The sequence below is a fragment of the Cupressus sempervirens genome, chromosome 4 (assembly GCF_028749045.1).
Source record: "Cupressus sempervirens isolate cs-2001-9-10 chromosome 4, ASM2874904v1, whole genome shotgun sequence".
NCBI classification, from domain to species: Eukaryota; Viridiplantae; Streptophyta; class Pinopsida; order Cupressales; family Cupressaceae; genus Cupressus; species Cupressus sempervirens.
This window is the reverse complement of record NC_143121.1, coordinates 61,030,317-61,055,119: the sequence shown is the minus strand read 5'-3', so window position 1 is coordinate 61,055,119 and position 24,803 is coordinate 61,030,317. Positions and strand designations below refer to the sequence as shown.

At 36.3% G+C, this 24,803-nt stretch overlaps 1 protein-coding gene across 2 annotated transcripts; it reads right to left on the bottom strand.

Annotated features, from left to right (window-relative positions):
• LOC149559940 (pfkB-like carbohydrate kinase family protein) lies at positions 1–22,775 on the bottom strand. 2 transcript variants are annotated; one of them, XM_089824371.1, is made up of 8 exons: positions 22,511–22,775; positions 2,104–2,367; positions 1,883–1,954; positions 1,742–1,780; positions 1,352–1,462; positions 1,125–1,222; positions 741–852; positions 1–642 (listed from the first exon to the last, which is right to left on the bottom strand). In XM_089824371.1, exons 2-8 carry the CDS (start codon positions 2,323–2,325, stop codon positions 370–372), a joined length of 927 nt encoding a protein of 308 aa, XP_089680497.1. In that variant the 5' UTR covers positions 2,326–2,367; positions 22,511–22,775; the 3' UTR covers positions 1–369. The 2 variants fall into 2 exon arrangements, with proteins under 2 accessions (XP_089680497.1, XP_089680496.1); XM_089824370.1 differs by having other exon boundaries at positions 22,556–22,775.
• Positions 22,776–24,803: the final 2,028 nt, after the last annotated feature.

The window sequence follows — 24,803 nt, the reverse complement described above, 5'->3', positions numbered from 1 at the left end:
GAACAGGCATATAAAGATAATTAAATTATCAGAAACCTAGCATAACTTTCAATTCAAGGGTTGCCCCCATAGTTTCATTACAGATTAAGCTATGCTACTAGTTCCAGCTCCATAAGGAATTTGTTTGCTCCCAACGTTGAATATCAAAATAAATTAGCATCCATAGATTCTTTCCCCGCCTGAATATTCAGTTTCAGTACTCTAAACATTCTCAGCTATTATGTCATTTGTACGTCTTTGCACTATTGCCATTGTTTGCTTGATGAACTATGAACTGTCATTTCATCAAAACTGAAACTGACTTAACCACCTAATAACTCTTTCAAAACTCAAAAACAAGATGGCAATTTGATAAACTTGCAAAAATTATTATGGAGCTGAACTTTGAATAGAACACTCTGCAAATTCTGGGCTTGGAAGCCCAAGATCGCGCATTTTCCCATAAGCCCACAGCCAGCTCTCTGGTTCAACCTCCCCACCAAGTGCACGCACGACAGCCCCACCAGAACAGCAGCCTATTTTACAACAATCTGCTAATGGCAAGCCTTTTATCATTCCATAAAGAAAACCACTGGCAAATAAATCCCCAGCACCAGTAGTATCGATGACATTTGTACCTTCAATTGCTGGAACTCGAGCTGTCTGTAGCAAGTTAGCCATAAATATCACATAATAAGCAAAAAAAGTTCATGTCATTCGTAGTTAAAATTATTAACATATTTTGTTCAAGCTCTAATAACCTCATTTCCATGTCGAGCAATGCAACCCTTAGGACCAAGCATTACGACAGCACAAGAGCAGTATTTTCCCAAAAGTGCCAAAGCAGACTCGGCATCTCTGTCAGGCTCATCCCTGCAAACACAAAAATAAATTGTTTGATACAACAAGAATAACGGTATGCTTTATATCCAACAGCTTTACATAGATATCTGTATTGAATAAGTTGAGTAATCCATTTTTGGTGCAAATAATTTACTTCTTACTAATGTTAATTTGGTCAACAAGTGTTTGGGTAATGATCACTCACTAGTAGCAAATAAAACCCACAAGACCACACAAAGTTATGTCCCATAATCGCATGAGCAATATGTTTCATGCAAAAAGAACTATATAGGGCCAATTACCTCATCAATTCTCTTGCTTCATCTTCATTAGCAAAACAAAGATCGATCTGCCCAGACTTCAACAGATCCAGCAGTTGTGGTCTAAAGTTCCGAACCACCTGCCCATAAGCACACAAATATTAATTCTTATATATGATGTGCAACGCTGCAATATTTGAAATGACTACAATACATTCCATCAAAGACACAAATATTACAATAATAAGAACACGTTCAAGGTGTGGCACCTCAAAACTGGCCAGATCCATTGAGACAAATGCACCCTCCTGCTTTGCCAAATAAACAGATTTCTCCACCAACTCTTGCCCGTAGAATCCATATCCATTCAGCACAACCCACTAGGAAAAACCAAACTCCAAAGTCATTCCAGTGCTGTTTGTTTAAATTCACAATCTTTGATGCATGAATATTATAAGCAAATATGAATAATGGCAAATTCAGTTAGTCTGTGGTCACTCCCTACTGGAACATTTTATTGTGACATTTAGCTCAGCAGAAGATCCTAAGCTAAAATCATAATATCTATATAGCTTAGAAGAAATATTGAATCCATCTAAAATCAAGCATGTGCACTAAAACCTTTGTCAAGAAACAATTTGCCCGAAAGATTAAAGTACCTTGGATCCTCTAAAATCATCAGCATTTAACTCGTTAGTCTGCACAAGATGATAAACAACATGAGCAAAATACACCTCAAAAGAAAACAACCACAGATATGACATAAATTAATAGCTATCAAAGAAACAAGCATAATGTACCTGGAGTCTCACTGCATCAGACAGGCATGTACGCATTGTGCGGTTGCCTTTAGCATCTACCAGGCATGCACACTGTTGTGTCGATCAGAAAATGATTGTCATTGCAGAAAATTATTCTTGAACGTATGAAAAATATTTAAATGCTTCACTATGTTGAAGCTCAATCTAACATGCTTTTTGCAGAAGAAAGCAAAAGCAACTAAAAGATGGCAATAGTGAACCTGTCCTGTGGGCCCAATTTTGATTCTTAATCGTGAAAGATTGACCCCTGATGTATTCATGTTTTTTACAAACATCTGTCCTTGGTCATCATCACCACATGCCCCAACTATGGCACAAGAAATCCCAAAGCCTGCTGCCAGGCCTCGAATAGTATTTGCAACACTACCACCAGCAATTGTTCTAATTGGAGAAATATTTTCTGAAGATGGAAGCATATGCATACTCACTTCAGTTAATATATGCTCCAGCTCCTCCACTGTCACCTGTTTCCAGCAAATATATCAAATGGAATTTTAGTCCACCAAACTGACAACTACAAAGGATCCATTCTTGCAAGTGCTATTACTGTGGTTCATTATATGAAACATCATTTTTTAGTTTCAACATTCTCTCAGTAATGACTTTTGAAAAGTTATAAAAACTACAATTCAAAATTACACGAGATTGATGCTTGTGTAGTATTTTGCAGTATAAGGAAATTAATATGTTAGTAACACAATTGAATAAATATTGAAAGCATCAACACTGATCTTATTTCTGAGATGGTACACAAGGTATCTTTGAATAACAAGTACATAAACATGACAAGTTAAAACCATGATGAGAGAATGGATAGAAGTTTTGAACTAAGGAAATGGACTCCATATTGATTCCTTGATATGAACAGAGAGTTGATCTATTTGATGCATCAAAGGAAGGTTGGTATTGGGAGTTAGAGCTTAGAAAAATAAACTTCAAGTCTCCGCTCCCTTTCTTCCAAAGGGATTAAACAACTTAAAGAGAACCTTGCAAGGGGATCCAACAGTTATTGGATGGAGCTCTAAATGGCCGAAGGCATTAGTAGTTAGAGTGGTTCTATTTGATGCAACCAAAGAAAATTCGATTAAATAACTAAAAAGAACCTTGCAGGGGGATCCAATGGTCATTGGATGTGTCCGTGACATTTCCATTGAGTAAAATTCTGACAGCTACTTCAAGCTACAATTACCTTACTGAAGGGCCATCCAGCACTTATCAAGGACTGTGAGGCAAAAATATGAATATTACTTTGTGAGAAATTTGAACCAAAAAGGGACCACATAGGAGGCATGTCTTGCATGAGAAATTCTTGGCCAACCTTACCAAGATACTTCAAGCTACACTATCTGTACCTTATCAAAGTGTCATCAAGCACTTCAAGGACTGTCAGGCAACTATATGAATGTTCTTTGTGAGAACTTTTAACCAACAAGGGACCACATGGAAGGTATGTCTCGCATGAGAATTTTTTGCCCAAATTTACCCAGATAAACTTAAGGCAGTCTCCAACCAATGCAAGACAAAACAGGACCATGATTGTCAAAACTACTAACTTGGAAAGAAAATGGATGACATTGTTTCCCAACAGGCAGAAACTTTAAAATGATTTTTTTTTTAAATTGAAATGTTACTTTATGAGCAGAATGTATTGAATTAATAATTTGACAAGCTCTTTTAGTTCAATCAGTCTTATCAAGCCTACCTATCTATTAACTTTCCTGTGTAGACCTACCAGGTCGTAAACTAGTTGAAATTAATAGGCTTCTTAGAACTAGTTTTTGGCAGGGGTCAGATGCGAAGAAATAGTTCCCCCTTGTATCTTGGGATCAAGTCTGTAAACCAAAAAAGCAAGGTGGGGCTGGTATCAAGAATATCAAATTACAAGGGAAGGCTTTGGGAGCCAGGCAAGCATGGAGAATGCTAAAGTTCCCACACCTAAAATGGGTTAGGATCCTCTGTCACATATACCTTGCCTCTCTAGTTCCTTAAAATCTATTTAGAGAAGCCAATCCCCCTAAAGGCTCAAGAATTTGGAATTTCTTGCTTAAATGTAGATCTGGCATTCAAAACAAGTTAACTTGGGCTGGTTACAAAGTTCACCTTTTTCTTAATTGTTCTTTCTCGAACCACTGCTGGCAGTGGTTGTGTTCTAAGTTATGATGGAGTTCAGCCTTCCCTAACTACATCATAAGTTTGCTTTCAGCTTGGCCCTTTGTCATGCCCCCAGTTTAAAATATAACTTTAATAATAATTAAATAAAGAATGATAAAGAAAATCATATTCAAGTATAGAAATAAGAAATAAAAAATTACATATATAATATATTACCAATAAAATTATATTTAGTATAATATTTAAAACAATTAACTAATAATAAATTTAATATGAATAAATTAATTAATTAAATTATATAGAAGAGAATATTGTAGAAAGTATGTTATCTTTCTAAATAAAATTTAATAATAAATGATAATAAATACAAAATAAATAAGTAAATAAATAATATAATAATATAAATTAACTAAATCTAATAAAAAGGTAAGAGATGTAATAAAAAGATGCGACTCTTTAGAATTAAGGTATAAAAGGGAGGAGAGTCCATTTTAAAGAGTAAGGAAGAAGAGAAGAAGAGAAGAGTTAAAAAAGGATTATTAGAAGAGGAATGAGAAAAAACAACTGACTTTTTCAAATATTTTCAATGATGAAAGGATGCGACTCTTTGAAAGGGTTGTGATTATGAATAATTGTGACCCTTCAAAAATATTTGAACTATGAAGAGTTGTGACTTTTCAAAAGGACTCTGATTATGAAAGGTTGTGACTTTTTGACAGTATTGTGACTATGAAATGTTGTGACTTTTTTATAGTATTGTGTTTATGAAATGTTGCGACTTTTTGGTAGTATTATGATTATGTAAGTGTTGCGACTTATAAAAGGATTTTGATTATGAAGCATTTAGACTTTTCCAAAGGATTATGATTATGAAGGGTTGTGACATTTCAAAAGGATTGTGATTATGAAGGTTTGCAACTCTTTGAAAAGGACATGGATGATAAATAAAATATGGAAGGATTAATAAACAATTATAACTAAGAGAGTTGAACTACAAAACCATCAGGGTAGACAAAGTAAAGAAACTAAACTAATATATATTGAATGTTGGGAACTGAAATAATGTATATTCTATGAAGTATTATAAAATGAAAAAACTAAAGGGAACAAGACGTATGTTCATTTGATATGTTTATTTCATAAATAAATATGACTCATTTGGTAGATAAAATTATCAAGATCAAGGATTGAGATGAGAACTTTATAGTTCTCATAGAGATCAAGTAAGAACTTGGTAGAGGTCATTCATTAGAATGTCAAGTTTCTTTTAAAAAAACTCAAAGATTAGAGGGCATTCTTGATTGAATGTCGGGATTCCAAATTGGAACCCAGAGAGAGATTTGTAGGGAATTTCTTAGAGACAATATATATTGTAGTGGTTAATCATATGCATATGTTCGAGACAAGAGGCTTGGTTAGAGGTGGGATCTCTACCAAGTATGTATTGTTAATGAGTTCACTCATTAATAGAGATCCCAGAGGCCCTAAAAGGTGCTCTTAACATGATGAATTCCTGAGAGTTATTCTCATTAGAGGGTTAGGTAAATCTGAGTAGAGCCTCCTTCAAAGGATTAGGTGGGTTAAGTATGGGAATTAGTACTTAAATGATTTAAGAATATTCATCTTGTTAATTTCTAATCATTGTTTTATACTCATATATGTTAATGTTGTCTTTTCCATCTACTAACATTTGTTACAGGTTTTAAGCATCAAGATGGGAGAAGGGACATTACACACTTGCTGAAACCAAATAGAATTTACAAGAACCTTTGGATCTCCTCTCCTTCCATAGTTCTTTGGGAACCATGGAAGGAAAGAAATAGAGGAATATTTTAAGAAGAGAAGATGGAGGTTGACCATCTTGTCAATAAAATTGAAGCCTCAATCATTGAATTTACAAACAATTGATTGGCATCTATGATCCCCAAAGGGGCAAACATGTCTCGTTGGGATGAGAAGATGTGTGGTAGGTGGATTGGATTGAAAATCACCACCCCCCCACCCCCTTTTCCTGGGGAAAGGGGACCTTCAAAGTATCAAGTATCATAAGTAGGCAAGAATGTGTTTGGAAGACTCCTAAGAGAAGATGGTATAAGCTCAATTTTGACGGAGCATCTAAGGGGAATCTTGGCAAGGCTGGTATAGGATGCAGCATTCATAATGATAAAGGGATAGAGATTGCATGTCTAGCCAAAGCAATTGGGGAAGCTACTAACAATTGAGCAGAAATTTCTGCTTTAGTAGAGCGTTTGGATCTTTGCAAGGAATTGGGACTGACGAAACTAGAAATAGAAGGTGACACATCCATAATAATCAATGCCCTCAAGAAAGGCCCCCTCACTAATTGGAGATTGGATGCCCAATTATCCAAACCCCTCGTGCTTTGTAATTATTTTGACAAACTTTCAATCAACCATATATGCCGTGAAGGGATAAGAGAGCAGACAAGTTAGCTAATCAGGGAATCGATCTTTCAACAAGCTAAGGTAGATTATATTTATATATTAATGAAGATGAGACATCGTTAAGAGCATAAATATGCTGACAAATATGGTACTAATGCGAGTGAGATCTTGCTAAAAAGGCAGTTTATTTTGGTAATGATGTTTGGATACCTCAGCAGTGGAAGATAAAGGGATCTCAAAGGAGGAAGAACCTCAATCCCCTTCTTTTACACCTACCAATTGACTTTTTATCTGGGCTATGTACTTCGAATTCACTTTTTAAATAAACAAATGCTTCTTGTGTTCATCTGTATTTTTGTACCTCTTCTTTGTTTTGTTAATGATAGTTCTTAGTCCTGTTATCTCCTTTTAAGCTATATGGTTTTAAAAATGACAAATTCCAGATTTGTGGTTTTACTATATTACGAACTAACAAATTAACAAAATGGGCCAAGAATTGTTTGGTGGTTTGGCTGTGTTATCTCAGGACTGGGCTGGATAAGGGGATTTTGAATGGGCAATAGAATGCGGGAAGAAAAATCTGATTCACGTATTGTATCTTTCTTTTCTATCTTTCAAATGATAGGCAAAATTGAAGTTCTACCCAACTTTGTCCTCTCAGTGCCTCTCGAGTTGGGTTGTATTTTTTTACTATTTTAATCAATGGCTTCAGCCTCTTGCTTGTCAAAAAAAGATGTGACAAGCTTTGTACAGCACATTTTATATCAATAAAAATGTTCTTATTTATCATACAAACTTGAAGATATGTACTTTAAAATGATTATCTGTATAAATTTGAAATGTAAATTTATGAGCTAAATATGCTTCATTGAATCATTAATAATTTGTGACAAGTTTTGTACAGCACATTCTATATTAACAAAAATATTCAGATTTCCCATCCAGCATTGCATGCTTCATTAATAATATATGACAAGTTTTATATGACACATTTATGTTAATGAAAACGTTTAGCATTTCCTGGCCAACATTGCAGCAGGAGTGAAATTCATGTAAGCAACTGCAAGTGATCAGTCACAAATTGCTTCCCTTAACAGTAGAATTCCCAACAAGAAAGACAACTAGCCAACCTTGTCTGACACTACAGATAATAAGTTCAAAAAATTAAAAAGAATAAAGAGGTACACAGACAAAGAGATAAACAACAAAAAGAGTTTTTGGATTCCAGTTTGTGCATAAACTATTTACCAAATGGCAAATGTTGCTAAATTCATTTTGCTGATCTTTTCTCCCAGATGTTTCAACTCTGTCCTCTGAGCTTTCCTGGATCCAATCTAATTCTAGATTCATTTATTTTTATCTTCTACAAAGTACATTCAGGTGTCATTAATTTCATCCTCCGTTTGTTTATTTCCACTTACTTGTGTACTTAAATGCTTATATATCCAATTTAATGAATCAAATGGATCCGATTTCAGCATGAATACATTATATGAAATTTGAAGTCTTACTTTAAAGTTCTTAGCTTTCCCAGATCGAAAAACTGATTTCATGGATTCGATTGATCTTTAAAACCCAGATTTGCTTTAATCAGATTTAAACCTTATGACTTTTGCTTTCGCAGACACAAAATTGTATGTTCTCTGCTGAATAACTCAGATGATCCAGATTCTCTGAGAATTTCTTGCAACTAGATTTCTTTTCTCTGATTTCCCAAATCATCAAAGTTTGAAAATCAGATTTGAAATATTTTGTGTCCAACCTGTGGCAAATTGATAGTGACATATGATGCATCCTCTGGTATATAGAGGCACGTCCTATGGAGACCAGATTGTTAATTAAAATAAACTTACAGTTGAAACGAGATCAAAAGCCCAACAATAATCTGTTTTTGCCTCTAAATTATTTCATAAAGCCTAGGAGCATTGTGTCTGCTATACTTTTTCTCTGAAACCTTAGATCTGCCCATACTCTTGAATCAGGTTTAATGCATTTATATTTAATCAGATTGATTTTACAGAGCTGATGAAACGTTTTCTTTTTGCAAATGCACCCAGATTGCAACACCTTGCAAGAGATTAAGCAAGTTATAGATCTCAGAGGCAATCAAGATCACTATGTGCCAATATGCTTCAAACTATACAAAGAATGAAATGGCTGGGAGGTTTAAAAGTTAGGAATTCAGTAGCAGATTAAGTAGATTAGAGGACTATTGCTATCTACATGACCATTCAAATCAATTTGAATTTCAGCATATAAATCTTTGAAAGCAAACGTCATGTTTTTACTTCTGCACATCTGGTTTATGTGAACTCTTAATGTTACTTGTGCATTTATCTGTGGTTTTGCAACATAGGAGACATATTTCTAGTTGATTTTCCCTACATGATTGCTTTAACGATGTGGAAGATTGTATTGAGCCAAGCAGTGCATAGCTTAGTTCCGAGGATTTATGAAACTAAGCACCTTATTCTTACCTTTCTCTTGATACTTTTTCCTCGGTGTTAATTTACAAGTGGTTTAATCTCATGCATGGCCATTATGGCCATTATTCATAAAAGGAATGAAAACATAATCTTCAAAGTGTGAGTAATGTGATTAACCCCTTAACTGGAAAATGAATGATCAACAAACCTCTTGTGAGCTGTCTCATATCTCCCTACTAAAGCTATCTCAAAAGCCTCAACCAAGTAGTTGGAGCCTTAGAGAAGTTTATTTCCTTTCTTGGTGTTGGCATAAAATTAAGTTGTTGTTCCAAAACACAAATCGACATGTTGACGCTAAAGGCAATTGTCTATTAGTGCAAAACACTTAGTCATTTAGTAGGCAATGTTGGTCAATCATTGATGAGAGCAAATAATGTCTCATTTTTCGACATATTTAATCCTATTCTTACATTCCATTTCCATTCTATTTTCATATCATTTAACCACTTTATGTTGCATATGATTTAATATATATAAGTTATGTTTAATATAGTTTTGAGGTTAAATTATGAAAATTAATTATTGATTGTCATTATTAAAGAGCATTGTTATTTTATGTTTTGAAATATATATCCGCAACATGATTCCTCTCACCTTCTATGTAAGAATCTTATTAGCATTCATTATTGTCACAACAATTTAAAGCACTATTCCTTCCAACAATATTGACCAAGGAGAATGTTGAGAAAGAAATTGACAGGAATAATTATCAGCCAAAAATAAGGACAGTAAGATTTGTAGGCAAATAAGGATGAAATCTCAAAAATCCGAAACATGGTATTGTTCAGAATATGCCCAATTAGGTTCCCATGTGGCAAAATCTTCAAAAACTGTATGAGCAAAGAACTATGGGTAGTTTTCTAAAGGTCAAATTTCATGATTTACTATTACAGCCAAGCTTCCAGATTATATGTTTGTTATATTCTTAAGAAATTGGTTTGTTCATGATTAGTAAATTGTTAAGCAATCAGTTTTTCTGTTATAGAAAGAGTGGTCATATATTTTACAGTCTATTAAAAATAAAACAATAAGTTTCAGCCATAAAGACTGAACTTTGATTATCAAAATAGGTTTGGTTGTTTTATTTGCAAAAGGCTATATAAGCCATCATATATTCAAGAAAGGGAGAAGAATGTATGAATCATAATATGAGAAATATAATATTGTTCTACTGAGCTGATTTAAGAGTTCCTTGAGTATTTTCTTCAATCGGTTTGCTGGGAGGAAGGGCACCCACTCTGCAGCTATTGAATGTATATAAATATATTTTATATATTTTTGTAAGTTGTTTGTTTTAATTACTTGTGTTATGTATTATTACAAATTGGTATTTTAGTGTCTTAATTATTTATATTGAAGGCAAGAGCCTATAACACAATGGTAGCATGTGAGCCTCTCACCGGAGAGGTCTTGACTTCGAATCCACTGGAGTTAACACACAATAATATTTAATCTCAACAAATAATTTTAAAAAATTATCTAGGCTTCGGCCCATTACCTATCAAAAAAACTATATTATTTATATTGAGTCTCATTCCAGATTAGTATTGCACATATTGTTTGTATTCATAATTTATTCTTGTGCTTCATGCTTAATCATTAAAAATTGTGGTAGCGGTATTAAGGTTTTCATTTTAGACTTTGTTGTTTGAGAATTTTAGTAGCTTTTATTTAATTTAAATTAGAGTCCATGTTTTAGATTTGGCTTTAAAATTTGTGTTAAAGTTGGTGTTTCAGAGTTTGCTACAACTTCTATGTAGTTCCTGTCACTTGAACATAGTAGAGAAGATCCTGTTGCCAGGAAGTGACAATTCCTGTCGTCATTTTTATTTTGGTTTTTTGTAGGTTTTCTTCCGTGTGTTCTAGCTATGCATTCATCCCCACTTGGCATGATATCTTCACTCCTTGAGCAGACAACCACTATACCTTTCATCAGTTTACGACCCCGGATTGACATTTAGACGCAAGATGAACTGGCTCATTAAATTTGTCATTTATAAATTATTATCAATATTTAGAGTACAGTTTGCTCTACAGTCATCACCGTGACCAAGTCATCATACAAACCAAGTTATTAAGTAGAGAAGTGAAGAAGTTCAATATGTGTCGAGGCAGTTATAGTTGCCAAGTGCACATAAGCTTCGTCGAGCATTTCAGTAGTTGCTAAGTGATTCAAGAGGCAACATGCGCCAAGCATTCCAGGAGTAAGATTTAGCTATAGCCAAGTCAAGTTCATGTCGAGGAACAACACGAAAGAACAAGCAGAGCAGAGTGGCAAAAGATATATGAGCCAAGTAACACAATTTTTATATTTGAGTTTGGAATGGCACAAACTCATAGGTAAACCGTTTTGCCGAGTTGGAAGCATGTTTATATGATCTAGGAGTCAATCATGGAGGTAATTACGCCTGTAATTGCGGATCATTAATCCCTATACTATGTGATCAACCAATCAGGAAAATGGAAAGGTCAAGCGGCAAAAAGAATGAATCCTAATCGTTGATCAAGATCCAGAAGCTTCATTAGATGGCTATAAAAGAAGGGTTTAAGACCGAATTTCATGGTGTTGAAGTTGTTAGAGAGAGAATTGTGCAGTTGAAGGTGAATCAGAGGTTGAAAGACTAAGGCACCAAGCAGTGTAGAGAGGAGATAAAGTATATCTGTTACATTGAGGTGAATGAATATTGGAAAGAGAAGATCTGTCGTCAGCAATCAAGAGCAAACCGAAGGATCATAGTACTGATTACATTCTAACCAAAGTATCAAGAAAATATTTTAATAGTGTTGTCCTAACAGGCCTATTGTAAATCTCCTAACAAAGTGCTCACTTTATTGTGATGTAAAAATCTTTTAATCAAGGTAGACTTAACAGTGTTGTAAGCTCTTAGTAGAGCAGACCCTCACAAAGTAGATCATCAGAAGTGATCAAACTTTGTAGCCCTAACAAGCACACTTTATTGCTACAGTAGTGAAGATTTTGTGGGTGTCATCCCCACCGCAGTTTTACCTTCACGTTGGAGGGTTTCTGTGTTACCACATTTGGTGTTATGTGTTGATCTATTGCTTATATGTATTATTCGTGTTATTAGATGTGATATTACATGTTATATGATGATGCATGTTAAGATTAAGGTTGAGATGTGTGGTGAATCAAATGTGAACGTGATTCATGTTTAAAGTGACAAAAGTTTTATAGATTCTGATTTAAACCCCACTCCCCCCCAAATTCCTTTAATCAAGGTAGACTTAACAGTCTTGTAAGCTCTTACTAGAGCAGACCCTCACAAAGTAGATCATCAGAAGTGATCAAATTTGTAGCCCTAACAAGCACACTTTATTGCTACAGTAGTGAAGATTTTGTGGGTGTCATCCCCACCGCAGTTTTACCTTCATGTTGGAGGGTTTCTGTGTTACCACATCTGGTGTTATGTGTTGATCTATTGCTTATATGTATTATTCGTGTTATTAGATGTTAGATGTGATATTACACGTTATATGATGATGCATGTTAAGGTTAAGGTTGAGATGTGTGGTGAATCAAATGTGAACGTGATTCATGTTTAAAGTGACAAAAGTTTTATAGACCCTGATTTAAACCCCCCCCCCCCCCCAAAAAAAATTCCTTTAATCAAGGTAGACTTAACAGTCTTGTAAGCTCTTAGTAGAGCGGACCCTCACAAAGTAGATCATCAGAAGTGATCAAACTTTGTAGCCCTAACAAGCACACTTTATTGCTACAGTAGTGAAGATTTTGTGGGTGTTATCCCCACCGCAGTCTTACCTTCACGTTGGGGGGTTTATGTGTTACCACACATCTGGTGTTATGTGTTGCTCTATTGCTTATATGTATTATTCGTGTTATTAGATGTTAGATGTGATATTACACGTTATATGATGATGCATGTTAAGGTTAAGGTTGAGATGTGTGGTGAATCAAATGTGAACGTGATTCATGTTTAAAGTGACAAAAGTTTTATAGATCCTGATTTAAACCCCCCCCCCGGCCGCCCCCGCCTCCGCCTCGCCCTCAACATCTTAATTTCCCTATTAAATTTCCAAAAATTGGTATCAGAGATGAGTTCTCTAAGAAAGAAGTCTAACCACTTTGAGAGTCAAAGATCTTGTAGATGGAAGCCTACAAGTTGGGAAAGGTTATTGAGAATCAAAAGCTTCATTTACAACTTGTATAAGGCTGCAAAGGAGGAAGTAATGGAATCCCTGAAGAGAAGGAAGGAGATGGCACTCCAGCAAAATGACACACAATACAAGGAAGAAAGCATTGAGGACTTATGTACTGAAGGCAGATCTAGTGAAACTAATGCAGCAATGGTAGATCTATTGGAGAAGAACAATATTTTGAATAAAGAAATAAGAGCACTGAAAAGAAAACATGAAATATAGTCAAAAGGTCGGCCACCTAAGTAGAGACTGTATGACCTGATCATCAGCATCCACTAATGAAGAAAATAATGGCAAAGCAAACATTAATGTTGAAGTGAGAAATCAGCTGAATCAAACTTGAAAGAAGAAAACTAATGAAGGCAACAGTTCACATGGTGAAGTTATAATCACCCAATCCAATGGATTAGGTGATTTCCCTCCCTCAAACTAAATAAAGAGGAATGTATGGAATTGTATTTTAAATTTGCTAAATCATACATTAGTTCCTACTATTGAAAGTGTAAAAGTCCAAATTAGCAAATTGCTAGATGCAAAAGGACACATTTGATGTATGGAAGTCGAGTTGAAAAGCTAATAATTGCCGAGTATCAACAGTGAGTGATAAAGCATTAAGCGGTCGAGTGAGATCACTAGTATTGACCGAGTTGTGGTACTAGCCGATTTGAAGGAGTGTGAAGTATATTTGCCGAGTTTTGCAGAGAAGGTCGACACAACTGTTGTCCACCTACTACGTGTACAAGACATTTATGAGGCCCTAAAATTGAATTTTTCAACTCTTATAATGAATTTTGTCAATCATTTTGAATAACTTGCATTCGAGATCTCAAAGCTAAAAGAGTTAGAGAAAATTCAGAGCGAAGCTAGCGATTTGTGCGAATATCTTATAGCATTTCATTGGGAATTGGGAGTGATCTGAAGGTGGTTTTTGACACCGAGCAAAGCAAAGTTCAAATTCTTCAAACCCTAAATGTGGTAATGGCATCAAGTTCAACTATAGAGAAGGGCGAAGCATCAAAGGTTAGTGATGTGCAATTGATTCATAACGAAGCAGTCAAACTCCTAAAGTTTAAGGCATATCCTAAAATTGCAATGAAAGGTGATGTGTCTAGTGCCCTATCATCAATCTCACCTAGGGTTATTATGATTCATGATGTTAGGTTATGTTATATGTGCCAGATCGGCAAAATAGGTGATTTTGAGCTGAGGAATGCATATGAGAGATTGTGCATTGATGGGAAACTGAAGGAGGAGCACAAGCATATTGTCGAGGCCGGACTCACGTGTGCCCTAGATTTTCCCAAGGTTTTTAAGGTTGAATGGATTAAGGTTGTTCTTAGCTGAGTGCATCAGATGAAGTTATGGTTAAAGGGTGGACCAATGGAGATAACGAAACAAATTGTTCACCAAGTGACTGGTTACCCTACAACAAACCAAGTGTAGACCATTTGATGTCAAAGCAGAGATGAAATAGAAGCTAACACAATGGCAATGTGGAATAAACGTAGTATGACAATTTCTAGTACCATAGCAACAAGAATCACGACAATTCATGCGATTCGGCGATTCAATTCAAGCCAAACAATTTTTTGTGAATCGAATCAGCGATAAAAAGTTTATGAAATAAGTTCCTCAATAAATTTCAACGGTTTTTTTAAATTTGCCGATTCGGTTCCAATTCATGGCCGATTCAAGATTCGATTCGGCCCTGCCGATTCCGATTCTCATTATTAATTTTCGACCATTAAGGACACCAAGACAAATTTTGCTATGAGGGTTATAGCTCACAAGTTTTACCAATCAAGTCAGCTAGACAGCATTCCCTATGTTGCAGTTGACATTGCATGGACAATTGTGAAGAAAGGTCATTCCTACAAACTACCTAACCTGCAACTGTAGCAATTAATTAGAATTTGAAAAGCATCCAAAACGTGAAATATACAATGTGTAAGTTTGGTTCCCTGTTAGTTTGCATATTCTTTTATGTGCAAGATTATTTTCCTACTAAAGGTAATGTTACATGGAGTAAGAAGAAGTCGGTCACCCAACAAGTCAATGAGTTTATCAATCAGTTGGGAGATACCTTTGAATCAATCGTGGATGGTTACTATGAAGAATTCAAACGAAAAATGAAGAATAGGTCTAGAATACCTAAGTCATTGGTTGACAAGTACTATGAGAACATTTGTTTTCTGGTAGATACAGACAAGACCTACATCCAAGTTGTCATACCTAGAATCACATGGCTAGAACCATTAGGTTATGAGATTAATATTGATGAAACGGTTGCCACAATCACAACATTACTGGATGAACCCATAGACAAGGAAGCCAAAACATTTGGCACATATGAAATTGCCAAAATAAAGACCATGATGAAGACTAAGGCTCCTAAACTGGATAGGAAGATAAGATAATGATATTAATGTCCAATAAAAGGTCTATGGGACTGGAGGATTACATCAATAAGGCTAACAACAGCAGGAGCACACAAAGGTGTTCTAAAATAAAAACAAACAACAACAAGAGAAAGCAAACAATTGAATGATATGCATGTTGATGAGTAAAGGCCCTGCTCTGTCTATGGCCACTCATAGAGAAGTGTCGCTAGTGTAAATAACCGGTCCAAGATTTGATGCCTCTGGAATGCCTGGTAGATCTAGTGGAGCTAGAAGGCCTTTTCACACCATGTAAAGGAGATAATGGTGTGAAAAAGGCACTAATGAGCTGAGTAGATGAGTGTCGCTGCAGAAGCAGTGACTAGATTGTGCTATCACGAAGCATAGTGGCCTCTCGAAGAGAAAAGGAATGATAAAGAATCTCGAGAGAAATCTTAGCGAAGATGTCGAGTAGGAGGCACCCCTGCAAATCACAGAGGTAAAGATGAAGACCTATCCGGTGACAAAGAGGAAGAGGAAGGATATGGAAGAAGATATATGGATTGATTCCTAATGATGAACAAAACGGTGAGGAAGAAAAAGATGAACAAGAACATGTGGAATTAGATAATACAGAGGATATTAATGATGGCACAAATAATCTTGTTGATACAATTCACAACATGGTGCAACAAAGTGAAGGGCAAAATGAAATAATGGTAACAGATGATGAACCCGAAGCAAGCCCAAACATAAATGTGTTGAGTGAAGAAAATGTTACAGCTAAGCCAGAGAAGTAGAGTGAAGGTCACATGCAGACTGAGTCAGTACAAATGCCAGCTCATGACAAATTGTTGGACCCTAATCTTGTGATCATGCAAGTAAAGGACTATCCCAAGATTGGTGCCCGTTAAGGTTAAGGTTGAGATGTGTGGTGAATCAATGTAATGTCCCCTTTTTAGCATTCATAGCATGATGTTGTCATTAGCCTATTTCCCCACGGTCCCGTAGGCTAACCAGGACACTAAAGCGGCTTCGAGGCCATTTGGCCTAGATAGTTTCAGTTGCAGGTCTTTTTGAGGGGTTTTGAGGCAACTTTGGGCATACTTACTATTTATAGTAAGTCATCTTAGATATGGTCGGACATCCAGTGGCAACCATATGTCGATGGTAATTGTTTAAAATTGGCAAGAAGACTTGTTTATCATTGATAAGGTTTGTCATGCATTGATAAAGCTATTTTATAAAGTTAAATTTAAATATTTAACTTTATTAATGCATAGACTATAGTTTGTGGAAAATATTTAAATTAAAAGAGTCCCCTTTATTTTATAACACATTGGAGACATAAGTTACATAAAGGGAGTTATGTTTTATCCCACATTGAGAAAATGAAGGATGGAGCCCTTGTGAGAACACTATAAAAGAAATGGAAGAGCTTCTTTTAAGTATGCTTGGAAATATCAAAGAAATTGGAAAATTTTCTGGGGATTATGTCTCTATAGTTTGAAGGACAAAATCCCTTCAAGCTGGAAATATTGACGCCATTGAAAGATATGGTCTTGAGATTCAACATAGCAGCAATCTGAAAAAGTAGATACGAAAAAGTAGTCGGAAAAAGCGAAACCGAAAAAGAAGGCTGAAAAAGCGAGTATGAAAAAAGCAGCTCGAAAAAGCAGAACCGAAAAAGCAGTTCGAAAAAAGCAAAGCAGAAGGGGCAGCATTGAAGGAAATTATTACAGCCATCTACAACCAGATTTGAGGAGGGTTATTACAGTGGTATCAGAGCGGTTTCCTGCCATCCTGTGGAAGTCTTATTGGGAATTTGGATTAGCCAGATTTGACAAAATGAATGCTAGTCCAGATCAGGGAAAGGAAAGATTCTTACAATTATTAGACACCTTAGCACAGGGACAGCGATCAGTAGAGCAAAGAGCACAGGAACAGAGTCAGAGATTTGAGCTTATGATGCAGATGATGGCTTGTCAAATGTGGTAGATGATGGCTTGTCAAATGGGGTTGAATGCTAATATGGGTGGAGGAAATAATCAGAATGGCAATAATCAGGATGGGGCACATAATGGAGGCGAACAAGTTGGGAACAATTTCGGTCATGCACCCCAGCAAACTAGGACAGTGAGTTCGCGGCCCATGATTCCCATATTTCCTCCTAGAGCTCCAGAGCAACCCGTACCAGAGCCCCAAATCATTGATATACAGGACCAGCTGAGGAGAGATTGGGAAGTTGGAGGTCTAGATTTTATTGTTGTAATCACCTTTAAGGAGTATATAGATGTGAGAATGAAGCATATGCCACGTGGACATGACAGGAACCAGAGCTATGAGCTACAGAAGAAAGGAGGGAAACTTCAGTTACCATATTATGATGGCTCAGGGAAGTCTACAGCAAGAGCTTGGATTCAAAAGCTTGATACATACTTTCAAATGAACCCTATGCCTGAGGAAGAAGCTATTAAGTATGCAGCAATTCACCTAGATGGGTTAGCACACGAGTGGTGGCATCATGGTACGGTCACTATGGGTCATGCACACATTACCTCATATGTAGAGTTTACTAAGAGATTGATTGAATGTTTTGATAGGCCTAAGGATCATACCTTCCCTATGACAAGCAGAAACTTGTATGAGGAGTTTAACAGACATGCTGATTCGATACAGGGAGACATTAGCACATCTTCAGGTAATGGTTTATTTGCATCATCTTCACAGGCAGAAGGTATTACAGATGTTGTGCGGGTTGAGCCAGTAACATCAGAAGGTGATATCACAGGCACACCGGATTGTGTGATTGACACAGATAGTGATTCCAATACAGTTGGGCTGAATGAAGTTACAGCAGTTGAGGATACTGTCATGTTTGAGGATAGTACAGTTGATCAGAAAGTGAGCATTCAAGACTTTGCAGAAAATGAGTATCAAGCACAGTTGGATGCTTCTTCACATGAGATAGAGGCTAGTAGCTCTTCACTTGGTTTGGCAAGCCAGCTGAAGACAGGGGACAAGGATATTGTCGCGGCTTTATCTCATCATGACAGGATACATGGATTGATTGAGAATCACATTTGGATGATTCAACTGCAGGAGAGACAGAAAGGAGTCACAACAGGTTCTTCTTGTGACAACTTACAACAGATTAAGGAAGGCATGGAGGCAATGAAGATAAGTTACATACACCTACTTTCAGATCGTGATCATCTCCTTAATCTTACAGGGATCTATTTAGATGCATTGAAGAAGGAGGAGGAGGAGGTTGACCAGCTTTCTCATGAGCTGGAGGATACTCAGAATTCCTTGGTGTGTATTCATTTGGCTCTCCACGATTCTGAGAGACATGTGGACGAGCTTTGTCTTGAGGTGAGCTCAGTTCGGGAGTTAGCGCATATAGCAGGGACTCAGTTTCCTTTTACAGTCGGGTCACATATTGATGATGATATGAGTACGTCTAGCATTCACACTCTGGATTCAGAGACAATAGACAGGTGCGTGAAGTCAGTTGGTATTGTTCACATTACTCAGGTAAGAAGTTTACTTGAATTGCCAATCGGTTTCCGTTCATGGATTAGATGTTGGGATCCTTATCTTAGTACTTGGGATCATTTTGACCGGAGATATTTATCATTCTTTAGTAGTAGTATCTATTGCACCATCATGGACTTGATTAGTAGCTTGCCAGGTGTAGTTCTCATCCATGCCAGCAGCTTGTTTGATGCTGGATTTAGTTTTTACACACCTGTGTTGGGCATTGTTCATATATCCAGTCGACCATTCTTGTTGGAATGGGTTAATGATCTCTCAGATATGACAGAGTTTACAGAAGAGTCCCAGGATCTGAGTATTACAGATGATAGCCATTCTGAGGTTACTCCTTTGGGCAGTGTACCAAGGGTAGAGTATAGGAGTTTGACCAGTCAGCACAATCATGCGTCTAGTCAGCTGAGAGTTTGCGAGCGAGACATTTCTATCGCTTTCGAGCATTTCGATGCTGCTCGTCAATTGTTAGCAGTTTATGGATGGGGTTCTCCTGCTAGTGATGAGCAGGGAGGCAGTTATCTTTCCTTGACAGAGATCCACTCTTTATGGGAGGCTATCCGGATTCTGAGATAGAATTATATGCAGTTGGTAGCCGATAGAGATTATCTTATGGATTGGGGTAGTACAGCATATGACGCATTATTGGTCAAGGAAGATGAGGTGAGTAAGCTTACTCAGCAGCTTGAGGTGACTTTTGAGTTTCTTGAGAGTACACAGTTGGCTTTCGAGGAGTCACAATTTCATTTAGTTGAGGTGACCGTGGAGTTGGAACGACTTCAGTCTTTACCAGATTCTGTACAATCACTGACCGTGGTGTCTGGTGATCCGAGGATGTCCATGGTCGAGGTTGATAGAGGCAGTGGAGATGAGGATATATCTATCCATGACACTAGTATTGGCATATTTGGTCCGTTTCCACTGGAGGCAGGTTCAGCTGAGTTGGGTGCTGCAGCTGAGCATTGTGGTATGTTTGACTTGGAGGGCACAAAGACTAGTGATGTTGTTGTTGATTCTGCACTCTTGGCTATATCATCCTCTGACTTAGCTGATGATCAGTCACAGTTGGTTGTATCACGTCTACAGGATGAGTATTTGACTGGGATTGGTTCTTTTTACCGGCATTATACTATAGAATATGTTCATCGGTTTGCTTTTGTTCCATGTGTTGAGGAGTTGATGGCAGACAAGTTTGGTCTAGGCTCTCGTTTTTGCTATCTACCGTGTAATGACTATTCACCATCAGCAGTGCATGGGTGTTAAAGTTATGAGACAGTGGCCGATGATCTGCAGAGTTGTGTTAATCGCAGTAGGTGTGCAGTGTGTGGATTCTCTATATTTGGTGCAGTTTCATGCGGGAGTATTCATCGTTGTTGCAAAATTGTATTGTACATTCCACATAGGCTAGTGGGATGTGTTGATGGTATTTACTATGTTGGTAGTTTGGGTTATCTACTCTACTTGGGTTCTGATATTTCGAGAGCTTGTTTCTCATGGGTTCCTGACTTTGGAGTTTGGGTGAGTTGTATTTGCCAATTTTATTATGGATTCCTCTTGGTTAATTTTCAGAGGTTGTTGCAGGAGCCTATGTTGATTGACAGCAGTATAGTTCATGACTACATTTGGGATCCAGGTGGATTGATTAGGTTGTTCGACCATTGCTTGGGGACAAGCAATTTTGGGAAGGGCGGACTGTAATGTCCCCTTTTTAGCATTCATAGCATGATGTTGTCATTAGCCTATTTCTCCACGGTCCCGTAGGCTAACCAAGACATTAAAGGGGCTTAGAGGCCATTTGACCTAGATAGTTTCAGTTGTAAGTCTTTTTGAGGGGTTTTGAGGCAACTTTGGGCATACTTACTATTTATAGTAAGTCATCTTGGATATGGTCGGACATCCAGTGGCAGCGGTATGTCGATGGTAATTGTTTAAAATCGGCAAGAAGACTTGTTTATCATTGATAAGATTTGTTATGCATTGATAAAGCTATTTTATAAAATTAAATTTAAATATTTAACTTTATTAATGCATAGACTATAGTTTGTGGGAAATATTTAAATTAAAAGAGTCCCCTTTATTTTATAACACATTGGAGACATAAGTTACATAAAGGGAGTTATGTTTTATCCCACATTGAGAAAATGAAGGATGGAGCCCTTGTGAGAACACTATAAAAGAAATGGAAGAGCTTATTTTAAGTATGCTTGGAAATATCAAAGAAATTGAGAAATTTTCTGAAGATTATGTCTCTATAGTTTGAAAGACAAAATCCCTTCAAGCTGGAAATCTTGACACTATTGAAAATATGGTCTTGAGATTCAACATAGCAGCAATCCGAAAAAGCAGATACGAAAAAGTAGTCGGAAAAAGCGGAACCGAAAAAGCAAGCTGAAAAAGTGGGTACAAAAAAAGCAGCTTGAAAAAGCAGAACCGAAAAAGCAGTTCGAAAAAAGCAAAGCAGAAGGGGCAGCATTGAAAGAAATTATTACAGCCATCTACAACCAGATTTGAAGAGGGTTATTACAATCAAGTGTGAATGTGATTCATGTTTGAGATAGAAGTTTTATAGATCTTGATTCACCCACCCTCTCTCAACATCTTACTTTCCCTATTAGATTTCCAACACGACACAACTCAAAACCATGGGTGATTAGAAAAAGAAAAAAAATCAATGTTGGGCATCCAAATTTAAGGCAAAGGTTGTTTGCACTTTTCTAGACCTAAAAGTATTATTTCCAATGTAAGTATTGATCTTAAAGTTGAAGATTCAATTAAATACAGTCGCATATCTTTCATCCAATTACTAACCGAGCCCATGTAAAGCAAGATTTTTGGAACCCCATCAATGAAAACAACAAATGCCATCCAATTTGGCCAATTTCTTCAATTTTCATCAAATATCATGATCCTTTATCAAACAAGACTCTTACTAAACATGAAGAAAAACAATACGATAACAGCTATTTTCATTAGGTTACATCAATCTAAGCAAGACCAACTATAAAAAAAACAATTATCTAAAAGAACCCGAATGGTAAAAACAACAAACGCTGTCCAATTACACTGGTTTAGATTAGATCAAGACAACTACTCATCCTTAATGCAGTTAATAGTAAAAGTACAGAATAGAAAACGGATTCAATGACGTTTGTTTGAAACTTTTAAGACAACTAAACTCTTCAGAACCCATATGCTCAAATTGCACAGCATACCCAATCCTTCTACACAAAACTCTCACGAGCCATTTAGAAATGCAAACCTAAGAGGGGTTTCCATTACTGCACATTAATCCAAGAAAAAACAACTACAAACCAAACAGGACTCTTGAGGAACCCATTTAACAAAAACCGAAAACGCCACCCAACCCAACAACAGCCATTTTCGTTAGTTTACATCGACTTAGCATCACTCGCATTAAAAAAAACAATACTCCTAAAACCCATTGCCAATCTCAAAACACCATCCAACTCTAATGATTGGGGTCAATCTAATCCATACCCATTATTCATATGAGATGAAAACAGATTGCAGAGGATAACATACTCTCTGAGAGCCACCTCTTTCTCCTGGAATGGAATCTAGCAAAGTCCAGTCCACCCTGGCAACATGATCTACCAGAGCTACAGGCTGAAGCCCCAGAATTGTAGGACAGTTGTATTCCTGAGTGAGGGCAAGGGCAGGGGTAGAGCAAGGAAGCTCATGATCTGCACCCATTGGCCAGGAATACAGAAGGGGGAGGGAGGATTTCACTAGTAGCCTGTTTGCCTTCTTATACTTAACTCCTATACGCTTTAATATCAAACGGGCAAACAGGTGACACCGTCTAATTTGGGGTTTTCACCATTTGACTCAGAAGTCACTTTTACGTCGCTCCAAAATTACGTATAGCCAGGACTGAAGGTAGCCTTCCAGACCCCCTGGATACCGTTCCATTTTATTTTTAATGTTATTTCTTGTCTCGGATTGGGCCCTCGCAATAGGAGGTAATCTTCGAATAAGAATTTTAAGGATCTTAAAAGACACAAGTATTTTATGTTTTAACCTTTTGGTGCCTCTTTCGCAGCAATAGCTTAAAATAAACACTTAAAAGATCTTTGATTCTTACTCCGTTGTTTTTTTTTTTTAAATGTTAATTTATATTGATAAATATTTTCTTGTATTTAAAAAATCTTACTTTTATTGGTAATTTTTCTTATATCAAAATTTATTGGTAGATAATTTTGACAAATCTTATAAAATAATAGAATTATGTTTTAAAACTTTGCATTCTCAGTTCCTTTTCTTTTTGTTTTAATGTTAATTTATATTGATACATGTTTTCTTGTGTTTAAGAAATCTTACTTTGTTAATTTATATTGATAAATATTTTTCTTATGTTTAAAAAATCTTATTTTCATTGGTCATTTTTCTTATATCAAAATTTATTGGTAGACAATTTTGACAAATCTTATAAAATAATGGAAATATGTTTAAAAATCTTGTAAACTCCAGTCCTTTTTTTTTTTAATGTTAATTTATATTGATACATATTTTCTTGTCTTTAAAAAATCTTACTTTTATTGGTGATTTTTCTTATATCAAAATTTATTGGTAGACAATCTTGACAAATCTTGTAAAATAATGAGAATTTGTTTAATTATTTTGACTTTTTTCTATTTAAAAAAATAAATTTTGATGGAAGGTGGAAATGGTTACTATGTGCAAGGGGTAGATTATACAATAATTAATTAACATCATTAGTTGAAGGGAAAAAAGTGAAATAAATTGTACATCCAGTTTGTAATGTTCATAGGGTTCAAAATTGTTCTTAAACTATTAGTTCCCATTAAGATCAAATATTCAAAGCAATCTCAACCTGAAGAGCATTATAATTTGTAAGTATATTTTACTAATTAATGAATATGATGAAGTCATTAGATTATATGTGGCACTAATCCTTAAGTATCTAATAGTATTGATATATCACTCTACAATAATTTATAAAATTTGGATTAGAAAAATCTCCTATAATAATGTATTGAAGATTGTGGTGAATCTTTGAGTCGAAACATTTATAAAATAAATGTTTGAGTGATTTTTAATGAGACTAAACTAAAACTTCATAAATATGTGAATTGTCCAAATAAGAATATAGTTATTACATCAACTTAGTGTCAAGTTAGAGCATCGGCTATGGGTCTTGCTTTGACCTATGTCCTCAATGGTGTCGTGGGAGGGTTTGCTCCCACTGTGAGAGGAGTTGGTGTGGTTGTTGCAGGATCATGGGTTGTTGTTGGTCTCTCTTACAAGTCATCTGGATCTGTAGTTGTGGGGGATCTTTTGGCCAATACAGGTGGTCATTCGACTGTTGTGAAGGGCCTTGTTGTGTACAATGGTGTTGAGAAGGGCTTAGTCCCCTTTTCAAGTAATGTTAAGCCCTCATCCAAGGTTTCCCATGTTGCTCCCAAGGTTCTCAATGCTCTAGTGGCTTTCATGGTTGTTCCTATTTCATGTCATGTCCTAATAGTGTTGTCGTGGGTTGTGCTAGTGAGAAGGGTCTTGCAAAAGGGTGCTCCTCTCTTGGGACTATCAATGTTAGAAGGTTTGTTGGTATCAGTGGATCTTCTTATGCCCAAACCTTAATCATTGGTGGAGGTTTGGAGTATGTTGCTAGGAGGGTTGAGTCTAAACCCTTTCCTATATGCTAGTTCATTTTTGTTGAATCTTGACAAAGATATAGTATCGAATATTGAGCAACAGACTAAGGTTGTCACTAAGGATGTTGTAATATGTCAATTTAGGGGTTTTTATT